A 27,873-nucleotide genomic window follows, 5' to 3' on the forward strand; every position below is an offset into this window, starting at 1 on the left:
GACAATGCTCATCTCAAGTGCATTGGGTAGCTGGGGCATGCAGTTGTAATGAAAATATGCACATGGGTTCAAAACGCATTTCGACAGCTTGAAGTCATATGTTGGCCAAGAGGCTTTACAGTCTAATTTGGAGGAGAACATAAACACAGTGCCTACATAAGCAAAGAGCCTGGGAGGGGGAGGAGGGGGAAGAAGAAAGGCTCCCGAATACCCTGGCAGGGTTTGAAAGAGATGCTGTATCAGCTGACAGTCTTTGCAGATTAACACAGATAATGCACCAATACTTGAACTTTTAAAGTTATCTTTTGAAAACAGTGAGAGGCACCCATTGGATGGAGGCGCAATGAGCTTGATCCAAAATAAAAATACTTAAAACCAGAACAAAACGAACTCCTGCTGCAGAGTGATGGAAACTTAAAAATTACCAAAAAACCCCCAAAATATAAAATCCAGTTTGTGCATGACCTGCCCAAGAAAATATAAAAATATGATTTCCACCATTGAGGCATTGGTGCATGCTAGCTTTTTTTTTTTTATTTATTTTTATTTGCTTTCTAGCTGTAGTTGCTTTTAGCTCAGTTTTTCGTGTCCTCTATACAGGCAGGTCCTTGCCAGTGGTTTTCACCCTGATACAGGAGGGATTTGGGGAGGAAATGCCATTTTTAAGGCTACCAAACTGCCCAGGAGCAGGCAAAGACCTGAAACTTCCAATCCACTTCACCAGTACCTGAATTTCCAGCTACAAACCTTTGGTCCAGACCTAATTTTTAACTACTTGTAGATTCTTCAAACTCAAACCTGTTGCTGAACATCGTCTACAGCAATACTCCACTAACTAGGTTTTGAACAAACACCTTCTGGTTTGAGAGCATTGAGGGTGCAAACCACCCTCCAACCCCCAACTTTCCTGGGCAACTCAGCATCACAGAAGACCCAAGGAGAGACAGAGACATCCTGCACCCTACCTTCCTTATTTTTTTCAACCACCATAACTTTCTGCCAGACAGACTGGAGCAGTCCCCAAGAGGTCTGTACACTGTAAATCACAGCAGTCCTGACCCCGGGCAACATGTACTCACCCATTAATCTCGGCAGCAGCTCAATACCAACACATGGACAACTCAGAGCCTTGGCTCCAGACGCTACAAATTAGTTCTAACTATGCTATAGCTAGAATTAATCACAGCCATAAACCAAGAAAATCCAAAACAATAGAAGAGAATCCAAGCCTTACCGAGAGACCATTTTCTCGCAATATAATTTTTTGTCAAAGCTTGTTCCGTAATTCAGAGCAGAAACGGCCTCAGTTTGATGACTTCATTTGAGGATGAAGATGTCAAAGCCTCTTCTATTGTAAAACAAGACTTTTCCAGAATCACCTTATGTGCTCTGCAGCAGCAGGAGGAGATTTACTGATCGCAGGCACACATTTGCAGTGGCCCTCACACAACTGCCTCCAGCGTCCCAGAACAGAGGGGGCACGAAACAATTCCCATTCCCTTTTCCTCAGGCATCAGTTACCACTGGGAAGGCTGATTTTACAAACTATGTTTCATGCCTCAATGGAACGGACCTGACATGCAGGGCAGAAGGAAGATCCCTGCCCTGCCAGGTGACAGGCAGCGACGGAGGCAAAGAAGTGGCATGTAAAAAAACCCCACAATCCTTTTCCATTGAACCTGATACAACGGTTAACCTGAAGCACTGGAGCAAAATATCCCCAGGTTCAGCTAAGATGAGATACGGCCCCAGATAACATGCTGCCCTTGGACAATGTGGTGCTGGGGTGCCACATCACCGCATCCACCTGACGATAACCATGGTGGTGCATGGTGCTCTGTGCCAGATCTGTTTGACCTGCTCATCTCAATGGCACGTCCACAGGACCCCAAGGCTCAGAGGAAAGGCATGACACGGTGCTGGCACCCAGTGATCGCACTAGGCAAGATCCTGCTTGAAGATCTTAACAGAATAGTCTCTGTGCCACTCCATGCAAGCCTCTCAATGCCTCCAAAACAGTTGGTAGAGGATGAAAACCAGGACTGATGGCTCTGAAAAGCCAAGCTGCCATCCTGCCTCCATACATCCTGACACAGGTTTTCAGGGTATGTACCTCTCCTACCCGAAACAGTTAAGTTTCACTTTGACAGCCTTCTGCAAGTGAAAGCTCAGCTCTTCCCCAAGCTGCTCTGGCAGTTCAGGATGCCTTTTTTTCATTAAATCACGCATTCCAAGTTGAGAGCTTTCCGTAAATTTAATTTGAGCTAATCACTTTCTTGCCAAAGGAGAAAAGCAAATCAAAGGTTTATTTTAATGCTATTGAATTCAATGCCTGTAAATTTAATTTCTATCTGTACTTTTGTTTAAACATTTTACAGTGTTAATTACAAGCAATGCAAATTAGTCTTCCAGTATAATAAAAGGCCTGTCATAACAGATAATAAATAGCTTTGAACCGTAAGCTCATTAAGATGCTGTTGAAGTGAGTGCTCTGACTCCCAGGTTAAGATCAAAATCCTCATCCTAAAACCAGGATGAGAATCTTTGCAGCAACTACAAGCTGCAAGTGCTGACGCAGAATGTCGCATTCTTTCCAAAGGAAGATCCTAGAGCAAGCAGATGGTCTGAAACCAAAAACCTCAATGTCTGGACTTAGGACTCCAACTAAGATGTTTTAGACAGGTGACCGTTTAAGTGAGAAACTTAGTGCAAATAAATGATTTATTTATTTGAATACCTGATGTCCTCAAAGCCATGCTGCCCTGATCTGCTTTCTAAGGTCTGTAGAGGAAAACCATTCAAGTCTCAGATACATTCCTTCCTTGCAGTATCTGCAGGGCAAGGTCAGAGCCTTTCTGGTTGTCCACATGGATGCAGTAAGGTCCCACCTTAACCTGATCTCAACCTGTAGTCCAAGGGAGAAACACTGACCAAGGAGGGCAGGAAGGATGCAGAGGAGCAAGCTTTGCATGCAGTTTTCCTTGCTGCACTCCAAGCTGGCTGCAGGGTAACTACAGGATATGCAGGATTTTGAGGACATCTGGCTGATCTTCCCCTCATGATCCAAAAGCCTGAGAAAGATGAAGATCGCCTGCCAACATGCTTACATGCCTGATACAGTGTTGACATGAAGCCAGAACAGACTTACCACTTCCAACAAGGAGCAGGTGATTTGCTGATATGAAATATAACAGTGCTGCTGCCAAGGACTGCATGGGATCCTGGTCTATCCGAGGGAAAGCCGTTTGGCAGCCCCATGCTGGGACAGACGGGCATCCCCAGCTCCCACAGGCATGCATGAACGTCCTCCCACCCAGTGCCAGCACATCTCGAGAAGCAGATCTGAGGCCTCAACCCACAGAGGAGCTGTGCACCAGGACGTGGGGAGATGTGAAAAGGCAAGCACGCTGATACAGCCAGCGAGCAAGAGGAAATCCTCTTTCTCACAGGTAAGAAACGAGACAGCAATAGGAATGTAAGCACCTCTCTGGTCAGCAGGACTTAGCCCCGTTCACTGGACCTTAACATTCTTAACCTGCACCGATCTCCAGTCTGGCTGGGGCCGACCAAGCACCAGCACCGAGACCCTGCCTGTGCTCCCTCCCTCCTGCCTTTTGGAAGGATCCCCAGTTCCAACACCAGATGCAATCCTCCCCCTGGTCCCCACCTCTCATAGGACCGGGGTCCAGCCTGAGCCCAAGGAACATCCTTCGGGGCAGTTTGTCCAGAAGAGAAGGATGTGGATCTTTTACTGACGGCTCCCAACAGCAAGATCAGCAAGATCATCTGCCTGTTGGATGGAGGTATGAAGGCTGTGTGTTTGCAGCACCAGCTCAGCATGAACAGATAGCTACAATGCTTATAGTTTAGTTCTAAGGGGAATTATACCCTCCTCACTGAATGGGAAATTAAGTAGTTAACACCCCCACCCCCCCAAAAAAAAAAAAAGAATCAAGGAAATCTATCCTCAATACCACTGGCCATTCTATGAATTCAGGCCATGTCCTACCTATGGAAAATGACGTTTAAAGAACAATTCTATCCTAAATATTAAACAAGTACCTTTTGCTGAAATGACAATGCTTCACTGGCAAATGCTGCTGACTGATCTCTGTTTTCCTGCCTGCTGTGGCTCAAGCAGTAGCTGAAAGGAGGATTTACTGCAGAGAGACCGCTCACAGCCTTTGCAGTCACCATCTCCCTGCCTCCTTTCCTCACCAAATACAAGAAATCCTGGGCAAAGCACCACCAACCACTCTGCTCTCACGCGGCCACGAAGGCGGCAGATTTTACAACCACACATCTGGCACATCAATGGCTTTCCTTGATTCCTTCTGCATGGTGCAAGTGACATCAACTCATTGATCTCGTAAGTTAATACGGATTTCAAAATACAACATGCAGGCAGGTGTTCTTCTCTGCTGTTGGCCTTTTGCCTCTGTTTTAAATGCAAGAACAGCTAACGAGAGCTTTAGGGAAGGCAGTAACATGGTGCCTTTGCACGCTGGGCTGGGTTTCAGGAGATCAGGGTTGAAAATGCTGGCTCAGCCACAAGCCTCTGGTGCAACCTTTGGCCAAGGAGGCTCCTTTGCATCAACAGGTTTTCTGTATGAACTAGGGTGAAACTGTCCCCGACCCAACCACTTCCTCCTGCTCTACAGAGCTCTTGCAAGAGTGAAGTCCACCCACATCCAAGCTAGGACTCAAAACAGAAAACAAAGTCTTTATTTGTAGCTAAAAAGGAAGAGCCTTGACCGCATTCTCTAGGTATATAAAATAACCACAATGTCCAAGAAAGAGGAAAGAGCTGAGACTTGGAGAGAAAATGAGGCCAAAACCAAAGAAAAAGAAGTGTTTAAAAATAAGGTACACAGACAAGCATTGTGTCCTTCTGGGGCCATGCAAAACGTCTGGAGAAGGTTGGGGTGATTCAACCCAAGGGTGCTTGGAGAGGCAATATGCCGCGAGCTCACAGTTCTGAAAACATAAGCCTCATTTACTCTTCCTGGAAAAGTATGGGCAGCTAGAGAGGGATCTGGTAGGTTACGCTATAAAAAGAGAATGGCACAACACAGACGAGAAGGAATTTTCCATTCAAAATTAATTTGTTTTCATTAACACCCAATTCCATTGCTAACTATTAGAAGAAAAGCTCTTTTGTTAAAATTTCTAGGGGCTGAAAAGGCCAATGAAGGGCTGGAAATGCTCCTCCCCAAAACAATGGATTCGCTACACGAGACTGTCCACAGAAATAAGCAATATCAGGCTTCATATTCCTGATATTTCTGAGTTTACAAAGTGCAAGGAAACCACTTAAAAGCAGGGTTTGGCCTCCTCCTGCCATAAACAGCCTAGTTATTTGGTCTTCAACATAGGAAACCCACAAACCCCAGGGAAAGCAGCAGCCATATAAAGATATGAGCATCTTCATTAATAAATGCCTTCCATACTTTAGGATCATTACTGGCATTATAAAGATGAAAGCATAACCCAGTTAAGGTGCTGGAACAAGGAAAGAAATCCAGTAGAATCAGATTAATATAGAAATGAACAGGAAGGTGACTCTGCCTTTCTTCCCTAAAACCTAAAAAGTGAACTGAAACAAATGCTCAGAATAAAAACCACTTGTCAGGGTGCAAAAGGTGTTTTTTTGGAAACTAGTATATGTTTTATAGATGAGAAATTTACTTCTGTGATTGCTTTATACAGAGTTGATGCAAAACCCTGGGAAAGCCAGAATCAATTGCAAATATTTACTCCTGATAAAGATAGTTGAACAAGTCAAAAGGAATACAATTTGTCAGAGCTGGAGGATGCAGCTTAATAAAATTCCGGAAAACCACACACAAAATATTATAAGCCAGTCTATTTCTAGGTACCGCAAACTACTTCCCTTTGGCTTCCTACTCTCATTTGAAGCCCTTTCATGGTGGATGTGAGAGTTTTGCAGTAATTTCTAGCCATTTCCAGGCCCTGTCCCGCCAAGACAGAGAGAGAAGGGACAAGGAGCAAGTGGTGCCACCTGAGCACAGTGTTTCATGCCACAGCTATGGGAAAGATAATCCACAAATGTGACACAGACCATTTTGTTATCACCCATGATAACAGCTATGGGTGTCCCATCTCAGGAAAGGCTCTCACTGCCTCTCACACTGCAAGGGATGGAAAGCTCCATTCCCAACCCAGGCTGGAGTTGAGCCCTGCCATGTGCCTGCCCATCTTCCCCACACCACTGCCCATTCCTCACCCCTGCCTGGCATCAGTGCATGCAGCTCAGTGCTTCCCAGAGCTCTGCTCCTGGCAGCAAGCTAGGACAAGAGTGAAAGATGAACTTAAATGGCATCATAGGTGATAAAAGGTGGAACAGAGTACCGGGATGCTAACATCATTTCTCAGGCTGAGCAATGCCTGCACAAGTCTGTAGCTACCACAAGACTCATCAATGCAGGACACAGCAAGACACATCTGTCTGCAAAGAGCCTGACCATAACACGGGGCTGAAAGACACCAAGCCTGGCTGAGGCAGCCCTTGACCGCGTGGTGCACCCTGCCACCCCCCCGGGAGAGGCTGGAGATGGCCCTGGGATGGGGGGAGCATCAGCAGCCCTGGGAAGGCGGCTGGGAAAGGACAGGGATGTATACGAGTGTTTCCTGGAGCGGCTGCAGAGACAGCCGGCTGTGCTGGGGACCATGTTTCCACATTGCCCCACAGCTACGAGCGCTCACACAGCCCAGTCACGTCCGGCAGCCCGGTGCGAGCTGGCAGTGGTGCCTGTCCCCAGACCCCACCTCAGGGGGGTAACCATTGCCCCCCAACCCACTGGGAACCCCAGAAAGCCAAGAGGCACCAAGCTCCCTGCTCCGCTCCCTCCGGCTTGGCAGGTCCCACGTATAACTGCACTTAGCTGCTGCCCTGCTCTACGGCCCAAATTCTGCTTTGTTAGGGGCTCTTGAGTTGTGGGATTTTTGGTTTGGGGTTTTTTTTTTTTGGCTGTTTTTTTTTAATACTATGTTTAAAGTTGTATATTGTTCCAAAGTCTCCTTGTTTCATGTCATTGTTTGTTACTGTGTTTGAAAGTTGGCACATATTTGTTCAATTAAAGATTTATTTGCACTATTTGTTGAATAAAGATTATTCTTGCTAAAAGCTAAATAAAGTTTCAAAAAAACTCACACATCCCATAAACAAAATACAATGTCCTTTCCAAAAAATCGTTGCACAAAACATTTCAAAATCACTCAATTCATTATACAATAAATCCACACACAAAATAACAAGACCTTGCCAGAATACATAATAAAATCTCATTACAACACTTTCAGACCCAAACTTCAAAGCGGGAACACAAAGACTCCATGAACCCTTTGGCCTTGAAAAATCGCAGACAGCGTGGACAGAGAGACTCCCTGGTACCCCCAAACGCCTCCACACCTCCGACAGCACCCATGGGCGCCAGCTGCCTGCCCCTTGGCTGCTCTAAAGCCTTGGTGGCTCCTGGCCAGTGGGTCCCCCTCCACCCCTGCCCCAGGCTGCCAGGCGCAGCCCATCGCCATTGTGCAGCTCCTCATGACTGGAGCGGGGATGCTCTCTCATAGCCTGAGCATCACATAAAAGCACTCACAAACCACGGAAACAGAAGGCAAGCAGGGCTTCCAGCGGCATAAGGAGGAGTCAGCACAATTGCCACACGAGCCCCGAAAGCAGAGCCCCACTCTCCATTAAAGCAACAGGCGGAGTTTCTAAAAACCACAGATCCTTCCAGAGCCCAGCACATTAATAACCAGGTCGATGACGGTTGGGTACGGCTTTCCAACGCCCAGCTACTTGAGGGGGAGGAAAAAAAGGGAAAGAAAAAGAGAAGTCCTTTAATTTTGCAATGAGGTTTGGGGCAGAAAGACGTGTTGCAATACACTTAGGGAATCCCAGCCATGCAAAAGCATCCCTTGTGTGACCACTTGCAAAATGGCAGCCATGGCTGGTTTGCTTCCACCCAGCCAAACCCTAACACTGAACACTGCAGATGTGCAGCAGCCCCGTGCTCCAGCACCCTTGACTTGCCACAGAGGATGACGAGGGTATTTGCTATATCCAGTTTCACCTGCCCTGATCACAGCAAAACTGGTTTCAGCTAAGCCTTCTCCAAGACTAAAACCAAGAAGCCGTGCTGGCGGGATGCTGCCGTGTCCCTAGGTCAGCCTGCTGCACATGAAGCCATCCCAGTGCATGGCAATACCCATCCTTGGAAAACAGCCTGGCACTTTTACAACTCCACACCCCATCAATTCTCTCCCCAGCCAGATTTTGGAAGTTGGAGAGGGTCGGTTTTGTTTAAACCCCCTCAAGTGCCATATGAACAGCAACGCAGTGCACAGGGCTCCATAGAAGGGCTATTGCCATGCACCAGCTGCACCGGCCATGCTCCCTCTGGCAGAAAACTGAAGCTTTATGGATGCACTCACCTACTCCCCTCTGAGCAACAGCTGTCCATGTGGATTCAGTTATTTCGGAGCAGCTACTCCGAAACAGCACTTGTGAGAAACCCCCTGCGCAGAAAAGCCCTCAACAAGTATCAAAGAGCACAGAAAGACAGGATGGATCACGAGAGTCAATGGCGATGCCCAAGCTGGGTGTGACAGAGCTCTCTCCTTGCTCATCTGAGCAAGGGCAATCTGGAATGAAGTTTAGGAAGACCCTAGTGAGAGCGATGAGACTATGGAATAGCTTTCCAAGAAAGATGGAAGTAGAGTTGCCTCTGCTGCCCAACAGTGAAGGGAAAATGAATAACAAGTAGCAGAATGCAGACCGCAGCAGCGATACCCATCTCCTGACAGTCCAGATGTTGATGGACACTTTTTCCACCTAGATAAGCTCCTTTATCAAAATAAGCTGTTGGAGCTCATACTACAGGCTGGTGGATGGGGGACAGACAGAGCTGAAGGACAAAGCCCCTTGAAACAGCACTTGATGGGGAGAGCTGAGATACACAAAGGTCACCCCTGTCCTAAAGCAGGGGTTAAAAGCTGTGTTCCTTCCTGCCATTTCAAGCACATAACCACTTGCCTTAGTTGCTAGAGATGCCTCCCTCCCAATTCCTCACTGAATATATTGTCTCACCAGGCAGAGGAGTATGAACTCATCGTGGTTTCCCAACCCTGACCGGGGGCTCCGCAAGCTACTGGCAATACATATAATAAGTTATTATGCAAATAAAAACTGGACTCAGCCAAGTGAAATACGCTGGCTCTTAAAGTCCCATCTGCACCACAGCAAGGATCTCAATGAACTTTAAAATACTTATTGTCACCACAATGGGCAATATTATATTCTAGTTTGGATCTGTTCCTTCAGAGCATTAGCTCTCATTTGTAGATATTTTTAGATTTTCCTATCCCACTCCTCATTATGAAACACTGAGCTGCAGATTGATTTATTTCTTAAAAGCAAGTTGCTGTTTTCCCAATAACAGATTTAACAAATTTGTTCCACCTGTTCAGTTATGCTTCCAATGTCTTTTTTGTGGTTTCATTGAAGTTTTTTTTTAATCCAAACCTCAAAGACTCTAAACTCAGCATTAAAAGACAAGCTCAGCATCATCACTACCACTCACAATTCAAATGCTGCTCCAAATTACTGCAAGCTTTCATTTGTAAGTCGATACAGACAGCAAGATTATTAAGCTTAATGGCTGTGGGCACAAACACATGCTCTTCGGAGGGCATTCTCCTACTGTAAATCCTACCTCTGCAGTGCACAGGGGCTCACTGCATTACCCTTAGGATTTTCCTCCCGTCACCTCATCTAACCTTAGCCACTGGTTATAAATAAAAGCACTGCTTAAAAATAATAATCCTACGCATATCCATCAGGGTCCCTTAAATCCAGCATTTTTCATCACTTCATTGAACTGGTGCAAGTCAGTCACTGGGATGGGGAGCTCTGGGAAAGGCGACAGCATACAGGAGACCTCCCGGTTTGGAAGCAATGGATATGGAGCTGTAAACACCTCCTGTTTTATTCCAAGGTGCAGGGCTGTGACCCTGAGACTTGAAAGAAAATCTTGGTGCTGTGATATTTCATTATGACAAGCATACCCCACTCACTGGGGAACTTCATGGGTTAATACTAACAGCAGCAGATGAACGGTCACCTTACCAGCCAGAAATCACCCTTACAGTAACTCCTGATAAGTCAGGCGATAAATAGTGTTCTTAAACCTCTAAGGCCACTCCAATTCTGAAATAGCTTGAAATAAAAGCAGGGAATGACTGGAAAATTCAGTGCATTCACCCTTTCACAGAACACCAAAAAAAATCCCGATAATCATTAACCACAATATTCATTATTTTAGGATTATATTTGTTTTAAGAGTTGAATCTAGGGAGTTCTTTGCTATCAGGTATAACTAGAGTCAAGACAATTACAGGAAATACTTGACCATTAGGTAACACGAATGCATGGAGTAACAAACAGCACAAAATCAGACAGCGATAGAAGTACTCATTCCTCAACAACCAAGAGCCATCCCAGCTGTGAAGTAAAAGTGTAAGCATGTTTATCAAAAGCCAAATTATTTCCTAACTGGCCAGCTCTCTTTGCAGCTCTCCATGGCCCTGCCAGTCCCAGCTCCACCACACCAGCGCCCCCATCCCCAGCCCATCACACCAACACCAGCCTCAACCACACTCTTCTCTACCCAGCACAACAAATTCAGCTACAGTTCTCCCCGTTCGCCTTCTTATATGTTCCCCCAGGCCTGCTGGGTTACACCTGGAGGTGTCTCTGGAGGAGTCTTCAAGAGAAGGTGCTCACCAAAACAAGGGTGGTTTTAATGACCACAGGTGAATGAAGAGTCTCTCCTGACAGCTGAGGTTCCAGGGGGAGGGAGTCCACCCCAGCAGCAGCAGAAGGGAGACAGGGTGCTGAGGACACCAGGGCACTGACAAATCTACCCATGAACTGAAGAAACGGGACTTGTTTGCCTCTCCAGAAGACCCAACGGACTACTTCTAAGAACAGCTCATTTGCTTAAACAACAACCTATTTTCATGTAGCCTTAATTCACAAACGACCATATAAGAAGCCCGACTCTCAGAATAATTTTCAGATTCCTAAAAATCATTCCTCAGCAAATATTTCTGAAGCAGCGTTTAAGTGCAGCGATTTATTGGCAGAACATGTGAGTGCACAGGTGTGCTCAAGAGTCAGCCAAAGAATTCTGCTTAATTTATGTGCAAACAGTTATGTTTTGGAGATATCACAGGGGAAAAAAATAAAACTAAGAAAACTGGGATGCTGTAAGAAATAACCCAAGGCTTTTCAATCTGAAAATGTCAGCATTATGCAATGATAGCAGAAACCTGAGAATAATCCTCATCCTCGGCATGAGGCTGGGGAAAAAGCAAAGTATTTTTATTTACCAAAGGGATTCTCAAAGTGGAGAACATACACAGTGACAGGTTTCCAACTGGGTAGCATGAAAACTTAAAGCTTAATTCAATTTTAACCTAAGCAATTTTTTAAAGAATATCTGAGGCTTGGAAATAAAGTAATATTTGAGAGGTGTGAGATGGAACCAAGGATTGCTTCTGTGTTCCTCAAAGACCCATAACCCAACCTCCCCTGAAATAAATCCACAAAGAAAATGTTTCATTCCCCTTGCAGCTCTTTACAAACACAGACAAGTGCTCCAACAGCTAAAGCGAGGGCCCGCAAACCTCAGCTGCTCTCCTTTGGCAGCACCGGGACATGGTCAGACCCAGCACAGCATCTCCTGAGGCTGCACCTCACCTCAGGTGTGGATGGTCCAGAGCAAAACTAGTTCAGATTTTCTGCCCAAAAAAAGGAGAAAAGCTGCTGAAGAGCCCTGCTGCACCAACAGAAAAAGTCTGATTTTTCAAGGGGGTTGATGTAGCCTGAGGGCGAACCAAAAGCTGAGCGCAGTAAATACCGACTCCTGCTGAAAGTCATTTCATCGGGGTCTTGGAGAACGCAGGCAACAGGAGAAGAGCAGTGAAAGGGAAATCCTGCCACAGACATACAATTAGCACATGCACTCACTTGCTTACCCAACAATTAACGCAGGAGACGTCTCTCCCCAGCCGCTGCTCGGCGTAGCCATGACCGGTTGAGTGACAGCTTTACAGGCCTGAAAGCTATTTTGTGTAGGGAATCAGCAGCATGACACAGCCCGCACAGTCCAGGCACGAGCCCCGAATGCTGGATGGTACACACAGCTGTCAACATACTTCACTGATATAATAAACTGAAAATGTATAGAGCTGCTTAGAAAAAACATCCATCCCAGCAGATTACATGCTCCACTGCCTCCAATCGAACAAACCAGTTCTGAAGCATGTCAAAGTTCGAGAGCTTTCAGAATACCAGTTAGCTGTTGCAAAACAGAGCCAGGCTGGCCAGAGGAGCAGCTGGTAGCACCATACTCTTGATAGAAAGAAGCGCACCCACAAAAGTAAGCAAAGCATCCAAAAGATTTAACAGCTCTACCAAGAAGACATCTTGTCTTTCTTTCTGTCTTTTAAGTGCTTATTTTGAGAGCCTCAGGGCTCTCAAAACCATAGTTTGCTTCAAGGCTCAGCACAGGCTACTGTAGTCCCCTCTCAAAATTACCCTCTAGGCCACTACAGAGGGCAAACTCCCCTGATGACACTGCTGGACCTCTCCCCAGTAGAGAGCTGACAACACAACCTGTAATGCTATCATCATTCCCACCCAACAATCAATCCATTGCTTCTTGACTTTCTTCAACAAGATGCTGGAGGATGCAGCAAAGTCCAATGTTGTCACTAAAGTCTCCATACCAACAAAGCCCAACTCTGATCATCTTCTGCAGATGTAACACTTGATACTTCCTAAACAGATTAACAACTCTCTCTTTCCCATGGGCAACAGCCCTGATAGATCATGTTGGAAAAAACCTTCTGTAGATGAAGAACCCAAACTCAGCCCAAACCAACCAACCACCTATTCACTATTTCTGAAACAAGTGGCACAATTCATTGTACTTAAAGTTAAAATTGAAAACTATGCAAGACTGTTCATCCTTCCTGCAACTCAAGCTGTCAAACACATCTTCACAAGCCCTCAGTCAACCTACGGTAATAACAGCTCCCTACACCAGACCTTCTTAAGGCCTGAAAGCCATTAGTACACCAAGCCCAGCTGTACCAACCAACCCAAGAGCCACCACAAGAGCAGCTGCCTGGGATACAGGACCAACAGGGCATCACTTACAACATGGCCAATCTCTTCAATCTCTAAACCGCTGGTAAACACCATAAAAATTTCCCCACAAAAGTCCAAGATATTAAAACCCACACTACTGCCCTTAAAAAAACTAAAAGACAGAAAAAAAAAAACCCCAAAAACTCACCAAGAAATTGCTCTGGGTTTTGTTACTGTTTGTACATTGCAGGCATCCATCAGCCTGACACATAGCAACACGAGAACCCACAGGCGAACCAACAACACGAACCACGGGGCTGTCCAGCCCACCCCATGTATTTTCTTGCTCTTTGTCAGACCTTTCCCCGAAGCACAATTAATCTGTGTTTTTTCCTTCACAACCAAGCTCTTTACTAGCATGAAGATTTAATTTGGATACATTTTGGCGCACATAAAGACTAGGGAAAAAGGATTTCGGGAACAGCAATAACTCCAACTCAATTCTAGAGACATAAGGCATATTTCACGTTAAGATGTCAGTTACTAACATTTAATGCTAACAGTGTCATTTGCCCTTCAGCTAGAAGAAAGGCATGTAAGCAACCCTAACTAAACTAAAATTTCCCCATTGCAAAGCATTTCTGCCAGGAATCACAATTTGAGTATCATGTTTCTTATGCTCTTCCTTGTACAATAACCCTCAAAGCCCATGCTTAAAGTATGTTTTATTACCCGGTATTAAACACGCCAGCCTTAGAGAGCATCCTACATGTTGTTTTGGACCAACTTCACATCAGTGCCTTTCTGTATCATAAAATAATATTGGAATAAAGGGGAACAGCTGGACTAGAACTAATGTCACACTTTATAACCTCAACTATTAGTATTGATTTTCATAGTGGAGAGCCCTATTTCTTAATAAAGCAATTCTGCTTTATTCTCTGAAGAAGCAAAAGGACAGATGGGGTGGCAGATGAACGCGTGGCATGGCAGCCCACCTCCTCCCACAGACCAAAGTTAATGCAAAAGCTTTCCGTTCCAGTGGTTTTAAAACTCTGGTTTTTGAACTATGTGGCCATACTTGGCCTTGCTTTAATTAACCACTAAATGCCAAGTAGTCAAACAAAGAGCAAAAATCATTTGTTATCTTGAAGCTGCATCTGCTCGCAAAACCCCCAGCGGCTTTTTGTTGCTATTGTTCTTGAGGTTTGGGCTTTTTGAGAGAGCATACTGAACGATAAAATCCCTAGGTAAATATGTCAGTGAGGCCTTCCCTGTCAGCCATAGCCTTGGGGTGTGATTTCTGCTCACGACATAAACATTTTTGCTATTTGCCAGATTTCAGATAGCAAACTTGGATCCCCTGGAAGATACCCATCACTGCTTTTGTACACCAGCAGCAGGAATATTTAACTGCTTGAGTACCTGATCCAGACAAGTAGCTTGAAGCCACACAGGACCTTCACCAGCATCTGGCCAAAAGCTTAACTGCCAAACTGCTCCCACTGACCACTGTTACCAGAATTGCCACTTATAAAATTGGGTTTCCAGCACGTTGAGATATGGGAAGAAGAAATGGTTCTGAGTCAGGAGGATCCATGAGGTGGGGGGACAACAGCCCTAGGGTCTCTAGATGTTTTCTTCTGACCCCAGATGCAGCCACCTGCATGCAGCTGGGCTCAGAAGCCCAAAAATCTTCATTAGAGAGCAGCAAGCTAGTTAATATTTCAGCCAAAATATCGTCTTGAATAGTTTGGTCCAATGTTGAGGTACCTGGGGAGAAGAACTCAAGCTATTCTCAGCTGGAAATGACCCTCAGCCCTTACCTCTGCAATGGGTTTTTAGAGGGACTCAATGGCCCTCATGCACGGTGCTGCTGGCTGGAGCAGGCTGTGAGGACAGAGGGAAGTGGACAGGGCTTTGCTGAGTGAGGGGAAGCATCACTAAGGCACTGAGAAGCCCTAACTTCTGTATCACTTCCAAACCGGCTGGTTATTCGGAAAAGCAAGAGGAAAGCAGCCTCGCAGAGTAGGGAGGAAAGAGCTGACAGCTATTTGCTGCATCTAAGTGTAACTTTCTTTGGCAAATCCAGCCTGTTGTTAGAAATGTGTGCCAGACGCCTGGATCGGCAAAGCTGAGCCTGCAGGAGCAACGCTTTGTATTTAACACTTGAAGACCTCAACTTCCGAGAGCTCATCCTACCATTTAATACCAGCCAGCGCGCAAAGACAGCACATATGGAACCGACTAAGGCGCTTGATGCAGCGCCTATAAATTGTCCAAGCCTTGCAGCCGCACATAAGAGTGCTAACAACAACTGTGCAGTACACATTTGTTTGAAGTCAGATCCTGCTTTTATTAGGGGCGTGCTGCTTTTCCCTTCAGAGCGCTGCACCGGCTGCTGCTCCTTGCTACGTGACTTCACTGCTGGCTGGGATGTTTGCAGTGAGGGGTGATGCTGAGGTAGCAGGGTGCAGCCATGGATCCCAGTCGGGAGCACCAGTGGCACAGTGCAGTGGGACAGGGCTCTCTCCGCCTGCTGCTGCTGGTGTTGAGCCTGAAATGAGAAGCAGCCCCTACGCTGGCATGCACAGGCAATGTGTGGGACAGAGCCCGCTGTGAAGGGCTTGATGTGATACGGGATCTCTAGGGATTAAAACTGCCAGCATCTGTAGTGGCACAGAGGCTCTCTCCATCACCTAATGAGCAAAAGTCTGGTGTTTCTTGCTGATGCTGTGTCTCACCAGACACGAAGGACAAGTGCAGCTGATCACGGTTGGTACTGGGCCCCATAGGCTCAGCTAAAGGAATTTTCCTGCACACATTCCCTTTCTCGTACCCTGACTGAGACAGCAACATCACTAGAACTGAAGAATAAGTCTGAATCTTATCACTGCATCAGTAAAAACAAAGCCCTGCTGCAAAGCCCAGCTGTGGCTTACTGAGCCTTCTGGTAAAGAAAAATGAGAGAAAACCCATTCACTCCCTACATAGCCTAGGCGAGAAGCTCGTAGAAGGAAAGAGGTCTCTGTGTGTTTCCTTTCCATGAGGGAAGGTCTCTTTGCTACCCATGCACCTTTCTCACTAGCAGCACTGCTGGGATTCTCCATGCTTACAGCTATGAAGAGACAAGCAAAACCAAAACAAACCCCCACCAAACACCCCAAACCCCCAAGCAACACCAGGTGATAAAAGTTTTTCCCAGAAGAGTACTTGTACACCGACAGAAGCAGCACCAGTACAAAGTGGTCTCACACCGCAACCTGACTGGGGTTTTCTTCTCCTTCAAAAATAAAACAAAATAAATGAACAAAATCCACCCCAAACCCCTTAAAGCAGCAGCCAGATACACGGTTTGTGGCTACACTGTGCTAGTGACTACCAAGCAGATTTGGCTCACAAGCCTTGGTGTGGAAAACACCTTTTCCTCACCATATGCATACTCTTTGCTACCACCAGAGCCCAGAAAATGGCAGAGATGCTGCAAAAATCACCCATCCTTGCATCTGACCTCAAATATTCCAAGTGCAGCTTACCCATAGGATTGGGCTTTCAAAATTGAATTTCTGTGACCTGCAAAACCAAAGGGGCTTTGGGAAGGGATGCAGACGGGCCACCAGCACCAGCCACCACCACTGCTCTGCCAGAGGAGCTCGGATGGAAGCACAGCATCGCCTATCAAACAGCTGCACTCTCCTCATAAGCTTCTTCTGCTGAACACCACCGACTCTGCACAGCCCAGGCATCTCTGCACAAGCCATGTTCTGAGTCAGAACAGCTCTTTCCCACAAGAGAAGAAAACTCCAAGTCAGCTATAAAGACATTGCTTAAAAGAACAATAATCATGTAATGGCTTGGGTTGGAAGGGACCTTAAAGCTCACCCAGTCCCAACCCCCTGCCACGGGCAGCGACACCTTCCACTAGGGCAGGTTGCTCCAAGCCCCATCCAACCTGGCCTTGAACACTGCCAGGCACAAGTCTTTAGGCACTGGAGCTGCTCTAAGGTCTCCCCTTAAGGACCCTTCTCTTCTCCAGGCTGAACCAGCACAGCTCTCTCAGCCTGTTTTTCATCCTTTTAAAATGAGAACATCCCTTAGAAAGGATCACCCGGCTTCCCAGCAAGAGTTAACACCACGAACTCCACAAGCACAGACAAGCCTATCCACAGCTCAAAGGCAGACAACCTACTAATTTAGTTCATTATCACTAAAAAGATAGTAACAGCTGCAGTTAAAACCAACTGTTTTCTTCACGTGTTTTCATCCTGCTCTCTAGATACACCTCATCAGCTGCACATCCAGCAATTCCTATTTTGATCTGATTTTTCTGCCATAGGGTATGTTTAATGGGAAAGCCTGAGAACTCCAGCTTTCCTGGCAGAATTGCCACCCCTCAGAGCTCCCGCAGCCCCAGGCTTCTCAACGCATCGACAGGCAGAATGGCAGCACCCTGACACTGCGGTTAAAATGACAAAGAAAAATACCTTTGTTGAGTCTGAACTGTTGTTTTGTTGTCTCAGCAGTCAGCAACAGTTCCACATACCAGCTTCAAATGATTTATCCTATTTTGCTGTCCCATAGGGAAAGTTTTTACAGTGCTGGTTAAGGTTAGCAGTAGATCAGCAGCTTACTTGCATGGCTGAAGGAAATAATTACTCCAAAATTATACCCTGGATTAATTTCATTGATCCCAGCACATGGAGAAGACTGGAAGGACCATGCAAAGTGTGCTTAGGCCATTAGAGCCTGCCCCGTGTGGCTTCCACAGCCCCATGCAGAATTACAGACATACGTTCACTGTAACAGAGATGGAGAACACTGAAGAGAACAACAGAAAGAACAAAAGCCAGGGGAGGTCTCTTGCTCAGCGAGCACCCAGCTGCCTCCTGCTCCCCGGCCAGCACAGTTGCAGGGGGCTGCGAGGAGAGGAGGGTGGAGGAAATGCTCTCTGGGAAGGAATGCCAACATTAAAGTAATTCAAATTAAGAAATGGAAAAAGAGAAGGGATAACACAATGGAAAAGTTGATTATGAACCGTAATGAGGTTTACCCAGGGACTAGCACCCAGGTTAACTCTCGTGGGACAACCACAAAAGCCCCAGCATGTTCTGGAGCAGGGCTAGGAGAATCAGTGCTGGTCCAAGGATGGATGTGGCTCAGCCTTGGCCATGACACAGACCACAGCCCTGCCACAGTAGCTCCCCAACTCTTCCACCCATATATAATTTACAATTACAGAGCTGTTACATGCTCTGCAGTGGATTTCACTTCAAGTACTGGCTTAAGAAACTTTCTCACTGCCTTTACATGTCTCAAGAGAGATTTAAAGCACAGAAGTAAAATGAAATTGCAAAGCCATGCAACACAACACGCAGGGACCCCAGTCCCATGCAATACATCACCATGTCACGTAATGCCTGCTGCAACACCATGTACAGCAATGCCCAGCATGGCAAAGCCATGCAATGCAATGCCATGCAGCATCCACCTCTGCAAAGCCACATGTCACACTGCTCAACACTCACTGAGGCAAAGGCATGCAATGCAATCCCACCCCATGCAATGCCAACTGCTGCAATGCCATGCAACACATGCAACACAATACAGCAAAGCCATGCAACGCAATCCCATCCCATGCAATGCCCACTGCTTTAAAGCCATGCAGCTCAAGCCCACCCCATGCAACACAATGCCCACTACTGCAAAGCCATGCAATGCACGGGCACCCCACAGTTTTCTCAACACATTCAGGTCTCCTGAATTAATGGGACCAAGAAAGCAGCACTGGAGGCAGCAGGATCCCTCCCTTGCCATGCACAGACAAGAGGCGCAGTGCGAAGAGCTAAATCACTTGCAGATTTACGTATAATTTCAAGTTGCTGCTCTCTTTCTCCTACTGCGAGTGCCATTTCTGAGAAAGTGCAGATAGACTGGAGAATAACAAGCTGCAGTTGAGGTGCAGCTTCAGCAGGAGGACACTGGCACTTGCCATTTGGAATGCATTATAGCACTGGCATCTCATCAATAGAGTCTTGCATATTTAGTACTTCGCACTTACAACAATTTTATTTGGGCTTATGGAAAGAGCTCATTTTAATATCCACCCATCTGTGAGTAATTATTTCTGTTATAGTAGCATTCAGGCCCAACTGGCATCAGCACCATCAGCATACAAAACCAGCGCGTTTCCCCAAGAGTTTAACAAGAGAGCACTTACAACTGCAACTGTCCTATAAAGACAGTTAACTATTTTGAAATTGCATCCAAATCTCACTGTAACGCTGTATTTGTGTACAATGAACTCTGACAGATTACACATCTTCACAGACACACTTACCACTTACTCATTGCACAGAGTTTACTCGGTGCCTTACATCCACACAAACCCCTCAGCCTCTCACATACGGGTTACCTTTTGCAGCCAGACACCTCTAAAAATAACATCCTCTTAAAGTGTTGAAAGATATTAAAATACAAAGTCATTAACATATAATAAGACTGGAATGAGAGCTTTGCATGCTCTGAAGCTCTCAGGGTTTGGCTTCCAGTCAAGAAAAATATATTGGATTAGTATGAGAGCAAAATTAGGATGGTGTGCAGTTTAATTAGCATTACAAGATGCTACATGTGTATGGAAGAGCAGACAAGATTTATAGTATTATGTGGTAAGAAAAATAATGTTAAAAGGTTAGAATAATATCAGTTTGATAAAGCACTATGTACTCTGAGGTTAAGTGAAAGATAACTTTGGAATGCCACCGAGTGTTCTTAAAAACACGGGTTTGAGTGCTTGCCAGTTAACTCATCTAAAATCGTGGAAAAAACCCTGCAACTTCACTCACGTGGCAGTCAAACGCTTACTTTGGCAACAACCACGTTCTCCGTCAGGGAATTCAATAAATGCTGATAAGAAGTCCTAGTCCTTGCACAGAGCTGCAGTGTTTATCCTTCACGGAGTGAGAAGAAAATAAAAATACAGAAAATACACCAGAAAGCTCAGTTCCAGAAGGGGAAGACAGGGCAGAGCTCGCAAGAGCCTGGAAGAGATGCAGGCACCGTGGCTCCATGCACGCGTTGTTAATTACATCTTGCTCACTTAATGATTTCTACAGCACACGCACACTTGGTGCTTGCTGCTGCGTGCGCCCCTCAGCATGGACCGGATGCTGGGGCCAACACCGTCCTGATGCATTATTCCTCTGTTATTTGCAGTTTTCTGTTCCCAAGAAGGTATCAGTGTTCCCATATTCCTCCATGAGCTGAAGCCTGTCCTCCTCTTCTCCCTGTGCATTGCTGAAATCACTTCACACTGGTCCCCCACTGGCCAGGGAACGAGGCTGCCTCCTCTCGCTGCGTAGAGAACCCACCTGATGCTGACACAGGCTTCGTGTCAGTAGTTGCAACCTATCTTCATCATTTTAAATATATTTATATTTTTCCAACTGCTTCTTCTCTCCTAGATGTGAGATTTTTCCTTTTTAACCTCTTTGCTATTCTCACCAGCATCCCCAGCACGTTGAGATGTCCCTCCCTGGTGAGATGTGCTTGCAGCCAACCTGTGCTTGGAGACCCCAGAGCTGCAGCTATTTCTGTTTTTCCTCACTGCCTGTTTCCCCCTTTCCAGTTGGGAACTCCTAAGCTTCAGCCCTCCCAGCTGAACAGCTCAAGAGCGGTGACATCCCAGCTCACACAACAGTGCCCAAATCACCTGCTCGGTGTAAGGACATGGAATGAAACACACCTGAGCAGCACCATAAATAAATAAGCAAGCCAGGAAGGTGTTGCAGGCAGAGCGGGGCCCCAGCATTGCACCAGCCCTGCAGTCCCTTCACAGCCAAATGTGATGGTTCCTCCACACACTGTGACTTAAACCTGCAACACACGCAGGGATGCACCTCAAACCCCTGGGGCAACGCTCCCACTATTCTTCATTCTCCAATTAACACAGCAGTCACTGCCATTCTCCTGACGCTCGGTACCATTTTCTTGTTTAAAAGGAGGAGTTGATGGATTCGTGCCAGATTATGCAAAGAATATTCATAGGCATAGTAGCAGAAATATGTTTTCTATTTGATATCAGGCAACCCCGCTCCAGCCCCCTCTTCCCGGCACAGAATCCAAACCTCACGCTGTCTCAGGAATGTTATCCTCTCAGTCGAGGGATAGGCATTATTAAGATGTGAATGAAGGTTACCAGAGCCCCAACGTGTTATTAGCTAGATAACACACTGTGGTCTCCCTTTATTGCCCTGTAAGAGCTTCCTCCAGCTACAACCAACACCTCCAAGTGTAATTCGAGGGAAAACCTGTGATGAACTGCATGCATAAACACCATCTTCTTTCTGCTCTATAGTCCACCTGCACCCATAGCCTGAGATCAGAAGCCCTGAAGCAGGAGCCCTGAGCAGATATTTAAAGGTTTGTGCCCTGCAGAGCTCTGCACAGAGGCTGCTTTCAGAGTAGGCTAATATTGAAGAAGTGTCTCCAACACAACACAACGCTCCACTCAAAGCTTTCATCATACTGTCAAGTTTCAGCTCATTCCTGATCCATCACGTGCTGGTGCAGCCTCCCGGCTCGGGATGCAGGAACCAGGTACAGGCACGAAGGTGCATGGATGAGTTTGGGGAAGGAGAAGTCTCTGGAGCTGCATTAATGCCTTTCAGATCCTTTGACAGCATGCTGTGCAAATCACACCTGAATGCCTTGACTCTGGAGCTGGAACTGGTGGAAAAAAGGGCAAAATGACTGCACTTTCACGTTAGGGAGGCAAAAACCACCAAGGTGCCTCCACAGCCAAGCACCAATTCCCTTCTGCTTTTACACTTAGGTGAGTCTTGCCTAGGTGTTCTGATCAACCTCTAAACCCCCATTTCAGTGAGTTACTCACACTAGACTGACAATGCTACTTAGAGAACAAACAGCAACAGGCACCTGCCCATCATGCCCTGTTTTCAGTTATGACCATTCAGTGGCAGAGGGTGGACAACAGACTAAGTGTAAACGACAATGTGATGTCCATCTGCCCCCTACAGCCAACAGCCCTTTCCCATGGCCAGTTAGAGGCCAACAGGCCATAACCCTTCTCCAGGTGAAACTGCCCAAAGAACTCGCCAAGAATGACTCTGCCACAGCATCCTGACCAGAAACAGAAAAAACTGTATTGCTCCCTAGGACTTTTCCAAGTAAAGGCAGTGATTAATTTTCACTCAATATAACAAAAAGCAGCACGCATCGACTGAGTTGCAGACTCTCGCTGTTATTTCTTTACCTATAACTACAAGCAAAATACTACTTCACTTCTAAAGCTTTTTTTCCTGTAATTTATCAAACGAGCAAGCAGGCTTTTAGGAGACAGGTATGAATTAACATGGGGTTGAACAGCCTAACGACTGCTGGAATCAGAGGAGCCTGACTTTCTTCAGGAGATGGAGGGATACGGGTGGGAAAGGGAAGAAACTAACAGTTTGGGTGTTACACGTGTTGCACTGGTGGAATTAAGAATACTGGCAGGAAAGCAATGGTATTGTCAGGAACAGTGATGGAAGCACTCCTGTCTCCCTCGTTAAAGGTGAGAGATGAAGACCAAGGGAGACCTTTGGCACTCATGATGGTGAATGCTGGTAACCCAACTGATGCTCAGAACATTCCTTCAGCTGACTCGGCAGCCCCCCCTGGCCAGCCAGCCCCCCAATTAGTTTGATCTGCCATATCTGATGGGTACTTGTTCTCATGCCAAGAGGCAGGCTTTGGCAACTTTTAAGCCCATCTCAGGACACTCACAAGGGCCCGTGCTTTGGTCGGTGCTCTCAAGAATACAAGTGTTTGTAGAAATGCAGCATGGCATGGGCTCGCTTGGTGAAAAAGCACAGAAACATTGCTCGTGAGGCTCAGGCGTTACAGGGATGATGGGTTTTGGATCTAGTTTAGGCATAAGCTATTCTAATGAGGGGTACATAGCACCCTGCTGCCCATTCCCCATGAGCAAACACTAATGAACACACCAACTGAACCACTGGGGTATTCCCCAGCGCACCCATCTGGAGGGATTATGGGGAGTCTATGACACTGGTCAAGGCTGATCGCACCACCGCTCCCCAAGTCGCATCTCAGAGGGACAGCAACCGGAGAGTCGATGAATTAAAGCAGCATTAACAAACTTTTCATCTTGGAGCCAAACCGGTGATGCAACACCCCGCAGCTTCTGGGACAAAGATGTGAACTACAATGCCTCAATCTCTGCCATGAAAAATTGCCCTTGTATCTTAAATGAGTTACATATTTGAATACCCTGTAAGATAGGGAAGCGGGGCGTTATCGAGCTGCCAAATCTCACTCCTGTCATGAGGTCATTTCTGGCACACAACCAGGCGAGATTTCAGCCAAAATCTCAGTGATGACCATCACTTCCCATCCTTCCCCTGCTCCTCTCACTCCTGCCTCAGGTCAGGAAAGGGGGTTGGGGGGGAACTATTAAAACAAAACAAATCAACAACACATTAAAAAGAAAAACCCAAAGCCCCTAAAAATAAAAAAGAAAAAAGGGTCAGGGAAGGGAGCATTCTTTGGTTTTAAATCAGCTTGTATAATCACAACACATGCAGCCATTCCTCAGCCTCTTCACTGACGATACTTCGCATGGCTGAACACAGCACAAGGCCTTTTGGAGGGTCCTATCTCAAAACATGGGGTTTGGGATGCTGGGTACCCCCAGCGCACCACAACTCTGACCATCCCATGGAGAGAAACATCATTGATCAGACTGCTTGAAAGGCTAAGTCATTTCTGCTTCATTTAGGTGAGCATGTCTCCTTAGACATGTGCATGGGACTGCACTTTGGATTAGGAACAAGCACAACAATGGGTTGGGAAGCAGCTAGGAACCCCCTGATATTTGATGATAACTTTTCCAGCAAGTCTCTTTGCAAATACCTCATTTATATCTCCACATTCACAGCACCCAAGACATGGAAGGCGGCTGGTTTTCGCTTGCACATCGTCTCATGTGAATGGCGAGGCAGAAAACTCGGTGAGAAACGGGAGAGCAGCACTACTACAAATAGTGTTAATTACATGTTGTCACAGCACCAGTTTCCAAACCGAGCGGTTTCGGTGCCAGCAGTTCAGCTGTGAGCTGCGCGCTGCCCGTTAAGCCCAGTGCTTCGCGTGTCCTTACTACAAGGAAACTTTCTCTCACAACCAACTGCTTCAATATGTCCGGAAGAATTTTTCATCTTATGCCTGACAGGCCAGATGTAAAATGAAGAAATAAAGAATTAGCGTTACCTTATCTGGAGTATGTCAGCTGTACGCGAGCGATGCTTGGATCTTCATACACATCCAGAGACAAATTATCTGACACCGTAATTTATGAATGCCTCAACTATTTACCCTGGTATTTCATTATACAGTCGCTGGAAAGAAGAGCTCTAAAGACTAAACAGATCCAGCATGATAACACGAAAGCAACTTCAGCCGCATGCTATTACAAGGCAACCTAAGAATCCCAAAACAGCATCGAGCTGCTGCAACTCACTTCATGTTGACACTGCCCGAGCACTGAAGGGAGAAAAGCGATGACCAGATAGCTCAGGTTCTCTCCAGTTCAATGCTCTCTTAGGTTTCGTTATTGGAAGCTGCAGAATCCAAGTGCCAACTGGAAGGCACAAGCCTGGCTTTCCGGGAGCAGCCGAGGCCAGCGCAGCCCATTGCCAAGTCAGAGGAAGAGGTTCCAAACTCGCAGTTTTATCAAAGCTATTTTTCCCTGCCGCCCACCCCTGCATCGATAACCGGCAAGGCGAGGACTTGCTGGGGCACTGAGGGAGGGCTTTGTGCCTCTGCTCCCCCAGACCTTCATTAGGACCCCCCATCAAAGCCAGCCGGCACCTTTACAGAGTGGGCCATCTGCTCATGAGGCTCAAAGGGGAAGAAACTCCTTCCTCCAGCTTACCCTGCTTGCAGCGAGGTTTCGTGCCTGGAAAAAATGACCTAAGTTTGCGAGCAGAGGCCCCAGCTCTGCTCCTGCTCTCTGGACCAGTGAGGCACCCGAGGCACCCCTACTCCCCAGGGCTCCATGCACCAGGGAGGTGAAACAGTGGCAGAATCCAACTGTCCTGCACGGCTCTGACTTCGAGGCAGCTGGGGGATACAGAGCCCCCAAAGGCGGCTACATCTCGGTTGTGGGGCAGGCGGCGGGGGAACAGTTCAGATAATCAAACCCACCCCAGGAGGACAGAGGCAACCACTGGGATCCCCACCACGACACGAAGTTGCAGGACCCCCCCGCCGGGTCGGGACCCCCGCGATGGCCGGGCTGTCGGGAGCGGAGCCGACACGGCGGGGCTGTCACGATGAAGCGACAGGAAAAGGGCGGGCAGCAGGTGGAGCGCCCGCGGTCCCGCCGAGACCCCCGCAGCCCCGGCTCCCCCTTCGCACCTCCCACCCGCGGCAGAGGAAACCCCGCTCTCCGCAGGTTTAACTCCCGACGGCGCCGTCTGGGGCTTCTCCCCCCTATTCAGAGCTAAACGCAAGAGAGGTTTCCTGGCTAAAAGCGCTGCGGGCCGAGGGACGGAGTCACCACCGCGGGGCTCCGCCACCACTGCGGGACCACCCCCGCCCGGCACCCACCGGTACCCACCTGCTGCCGCCTCTCCGCGCCCTCGGCGAGCCGCTGCGGCCGCCCCGCAGCCGGGGACCCCGGCGCTGCCGCTGTCCCGTCCCGGCGCGGCGGGGCTGCGGGCTGCGGGCCGCGGTCGCGGCGGAGCTCGGAGCGCAGCTCCAGGTAACAGCCCAGCGTCAGGACGTGCAGCGCCAGCGACAGCGCGAAGAAGCCGAGGAAGAGCCGCCAGCTGCCGCCGCCGCAGGCGCAGCCGCCGCGGGGCGCCGCCGCTTCCCCCCTGCGCTCCGCACCCATGGCCGGCGGTGCGGGGCAGCGCGGTCCCGAGCGGCGCAGTACGGAGCGGCCGGGCGCTGAGCCGCTACTGCTCCATGCTCGGCCGGGGCGCGCCGTGCAGCGCGGCTGCCCCAGCGCCACGCCAGCGGGCGGGGCTCCGAGGGGGCCGGGCCGGGCCGGGCGGGGCCGAACAGCGGCGGAGTCCCGCCCCGGGGCGGGCAGAGGGTGGGAGAACGGATGGATGGACGGACGGACGGGCGGATGGATGGATGGAAGGAGGGAGGGGTGGATATTTGGAACGAGGGAGGGAGGGAGGGAGGGATGGATGGATGGATGGATGGATGGATGGATGGATGGATGGATGGATGGATGGATGGATGGATGGATGGAGAGATAGCTGGCTGGCTGGCTTGGATGGAGGGATGGAGGGAGGGAGAGAGGGAGGGATGGAGACATGGCTGGCTGGCTGGCTGGATTGGATGGATGGAGCAATGGAGGGATGAAGGGAGGGAGGGAGGGAAGGAGGGAGGAAGGGAGGGAAGGAGGGATGGATGGAGGGAGGAAGGGAGGGATGGATGGGTGGATGGAGAGATGGCTGGAGAGATGGCTGGCTGACTGGCTGGCTGGGAGGGAGAGAGGGATGGAGGGATGGATGGATGGAGTGATGCATGGAAGGATGGATGGAAGGATGGAAGGAAGCAGGGAGGGAGAGATGAATGGATGGATGGAGGGATGGATGGAAGGAGGGAGGGATGGATGGAGGGATGGATGAAAGGATAGAAGGAGGAAGGGAGGGAGGGATGGATGGACGGTTGGATGGACAGACCGATGGTTGAGATGGACAGACAGACGGACGGATGGAGGGACGGATGGAGGGACGGATGGATGGATGGATGGATGGCTAAGCACAAATACACAAATAAGGGCATCACTGGCAGAGATAAAGATGTCATCATGCCACTCTCCTTGGCACTCGTCAGGCCACACCTGAAATACTGTGTTCTGGTTTGGGCCCTGCTGTACAAAATAACTATGGACAGGCTGGAGAGGGTCTAGAGAAAATCCAAGACAGGGCAGCCATGTGAGGAAAGACTGAGGGAGGTGGGCTTGTTCAGCCTAGAAAATAGGTGGCTCAAGGGAGACCTTATCATCATATTCTGGTATTTAAAGGATGGGCACAAAGAAGATGGAGACTTCCTTTATACAAGGAGTCACAAGGGGTGATGGGCACAAGTTACTCCTGGGGAGATTCCAACTGAACACAAGAGGAAAATTCTTCCCAATGAGAACAATCTACCATTGGAATAAATTCCCTAGGGAAGTAAGGACTCCCCAGTTCTGGACACTGGATAGGCTGCTGGGACATCCACTCTGGGTCATGCTTGCCTAGAAGCATTGGACCAGATAATCCTTGAGGTCCCTTCCAACCTGGCATTCCATGACTATGATTCTATGAAATACAGGCTGTGAGGAGACTGGGCTGAGAGCAGCCCTGAGAAGGGCTTTGCAGTGCAGGTTAACAAGAAGCTCAGCATGACCCAGCAACGGGCACTTGCAGCCCAGAAAGCCAACCATGTCCTGGACTTCATCAAAAGGAGCGTGACCAGCAGGTCGAAGGAGGGGATTCTCTACCCTGCTCTTGTGAGAACCCCTTCCATCCTTCCCCCTCCCTCAGTACTGCATTCAGCTATGGGGCCCCAAACACAAGAGCTCTTGGAGTGAGTCCAGAAGAGGCCACAAAGATGATCAGGGGCTGAAGCACCTCTGCTCTGGAGCCAGGCTGAGAGAGCTGGGTCTG

At 48.0% G+C, this 27,873-nt stretch overlaps 2 protein-coding genes across 5 annotated transcripts in view; both read right to left on the reverse strand.

The window, feature by feature from the left end:
- The window catches only part of EDA (ectodysplasin A), a 69,771-nt gene extending 43,569 nt beyond the window's left edge, over positions 1 to 26,202 (reverse strand). For all 4 annotated transcript variants that reach the window (XM_061361967.1, XM_061361966.1, XM_061361965.1 and 1 more), the window contains exon 1: positions 25,821 to 26,202. In XM_061361967.1, coding sequence (XP_061217951.1) covers positions 25,821 to 26,096 — 276 coding nt within the window. In that variant the 5' untranslated portion in view covers positions 26,097 to 26,202. The remainder of the gene's footprint in view (positions 1 to 25,820) is intronic.
- Positions 1 to 27,873, reverse strand: part of NALF2 (NALCN channel auxiliary factor 2) — an 86,708-nt gene that overhangs the window by 15,313 nt on the left and 43,522 nt on the right. The gene's annotated exons all lie outside the window — the stretch shown is intronic.

Source organism: Neopsephotus bourkii, unplaced genomic scaffold, assembly GCF_033783945.1.
Source record: "Neopsephotus bourkii isolate Nb327-2 ecotype Australia unplaced genomic scaffold, CSIRO-AGI_Nbou_v1 NB_1067, whole genome shotgun sequence".
NCBI classification, from domain to species: Eukaryota; Metazoa; Chordata; class Aves; order Psittaciformes; family Psittacidae; genus Neopsephotus; species Neopsephotus bourkii.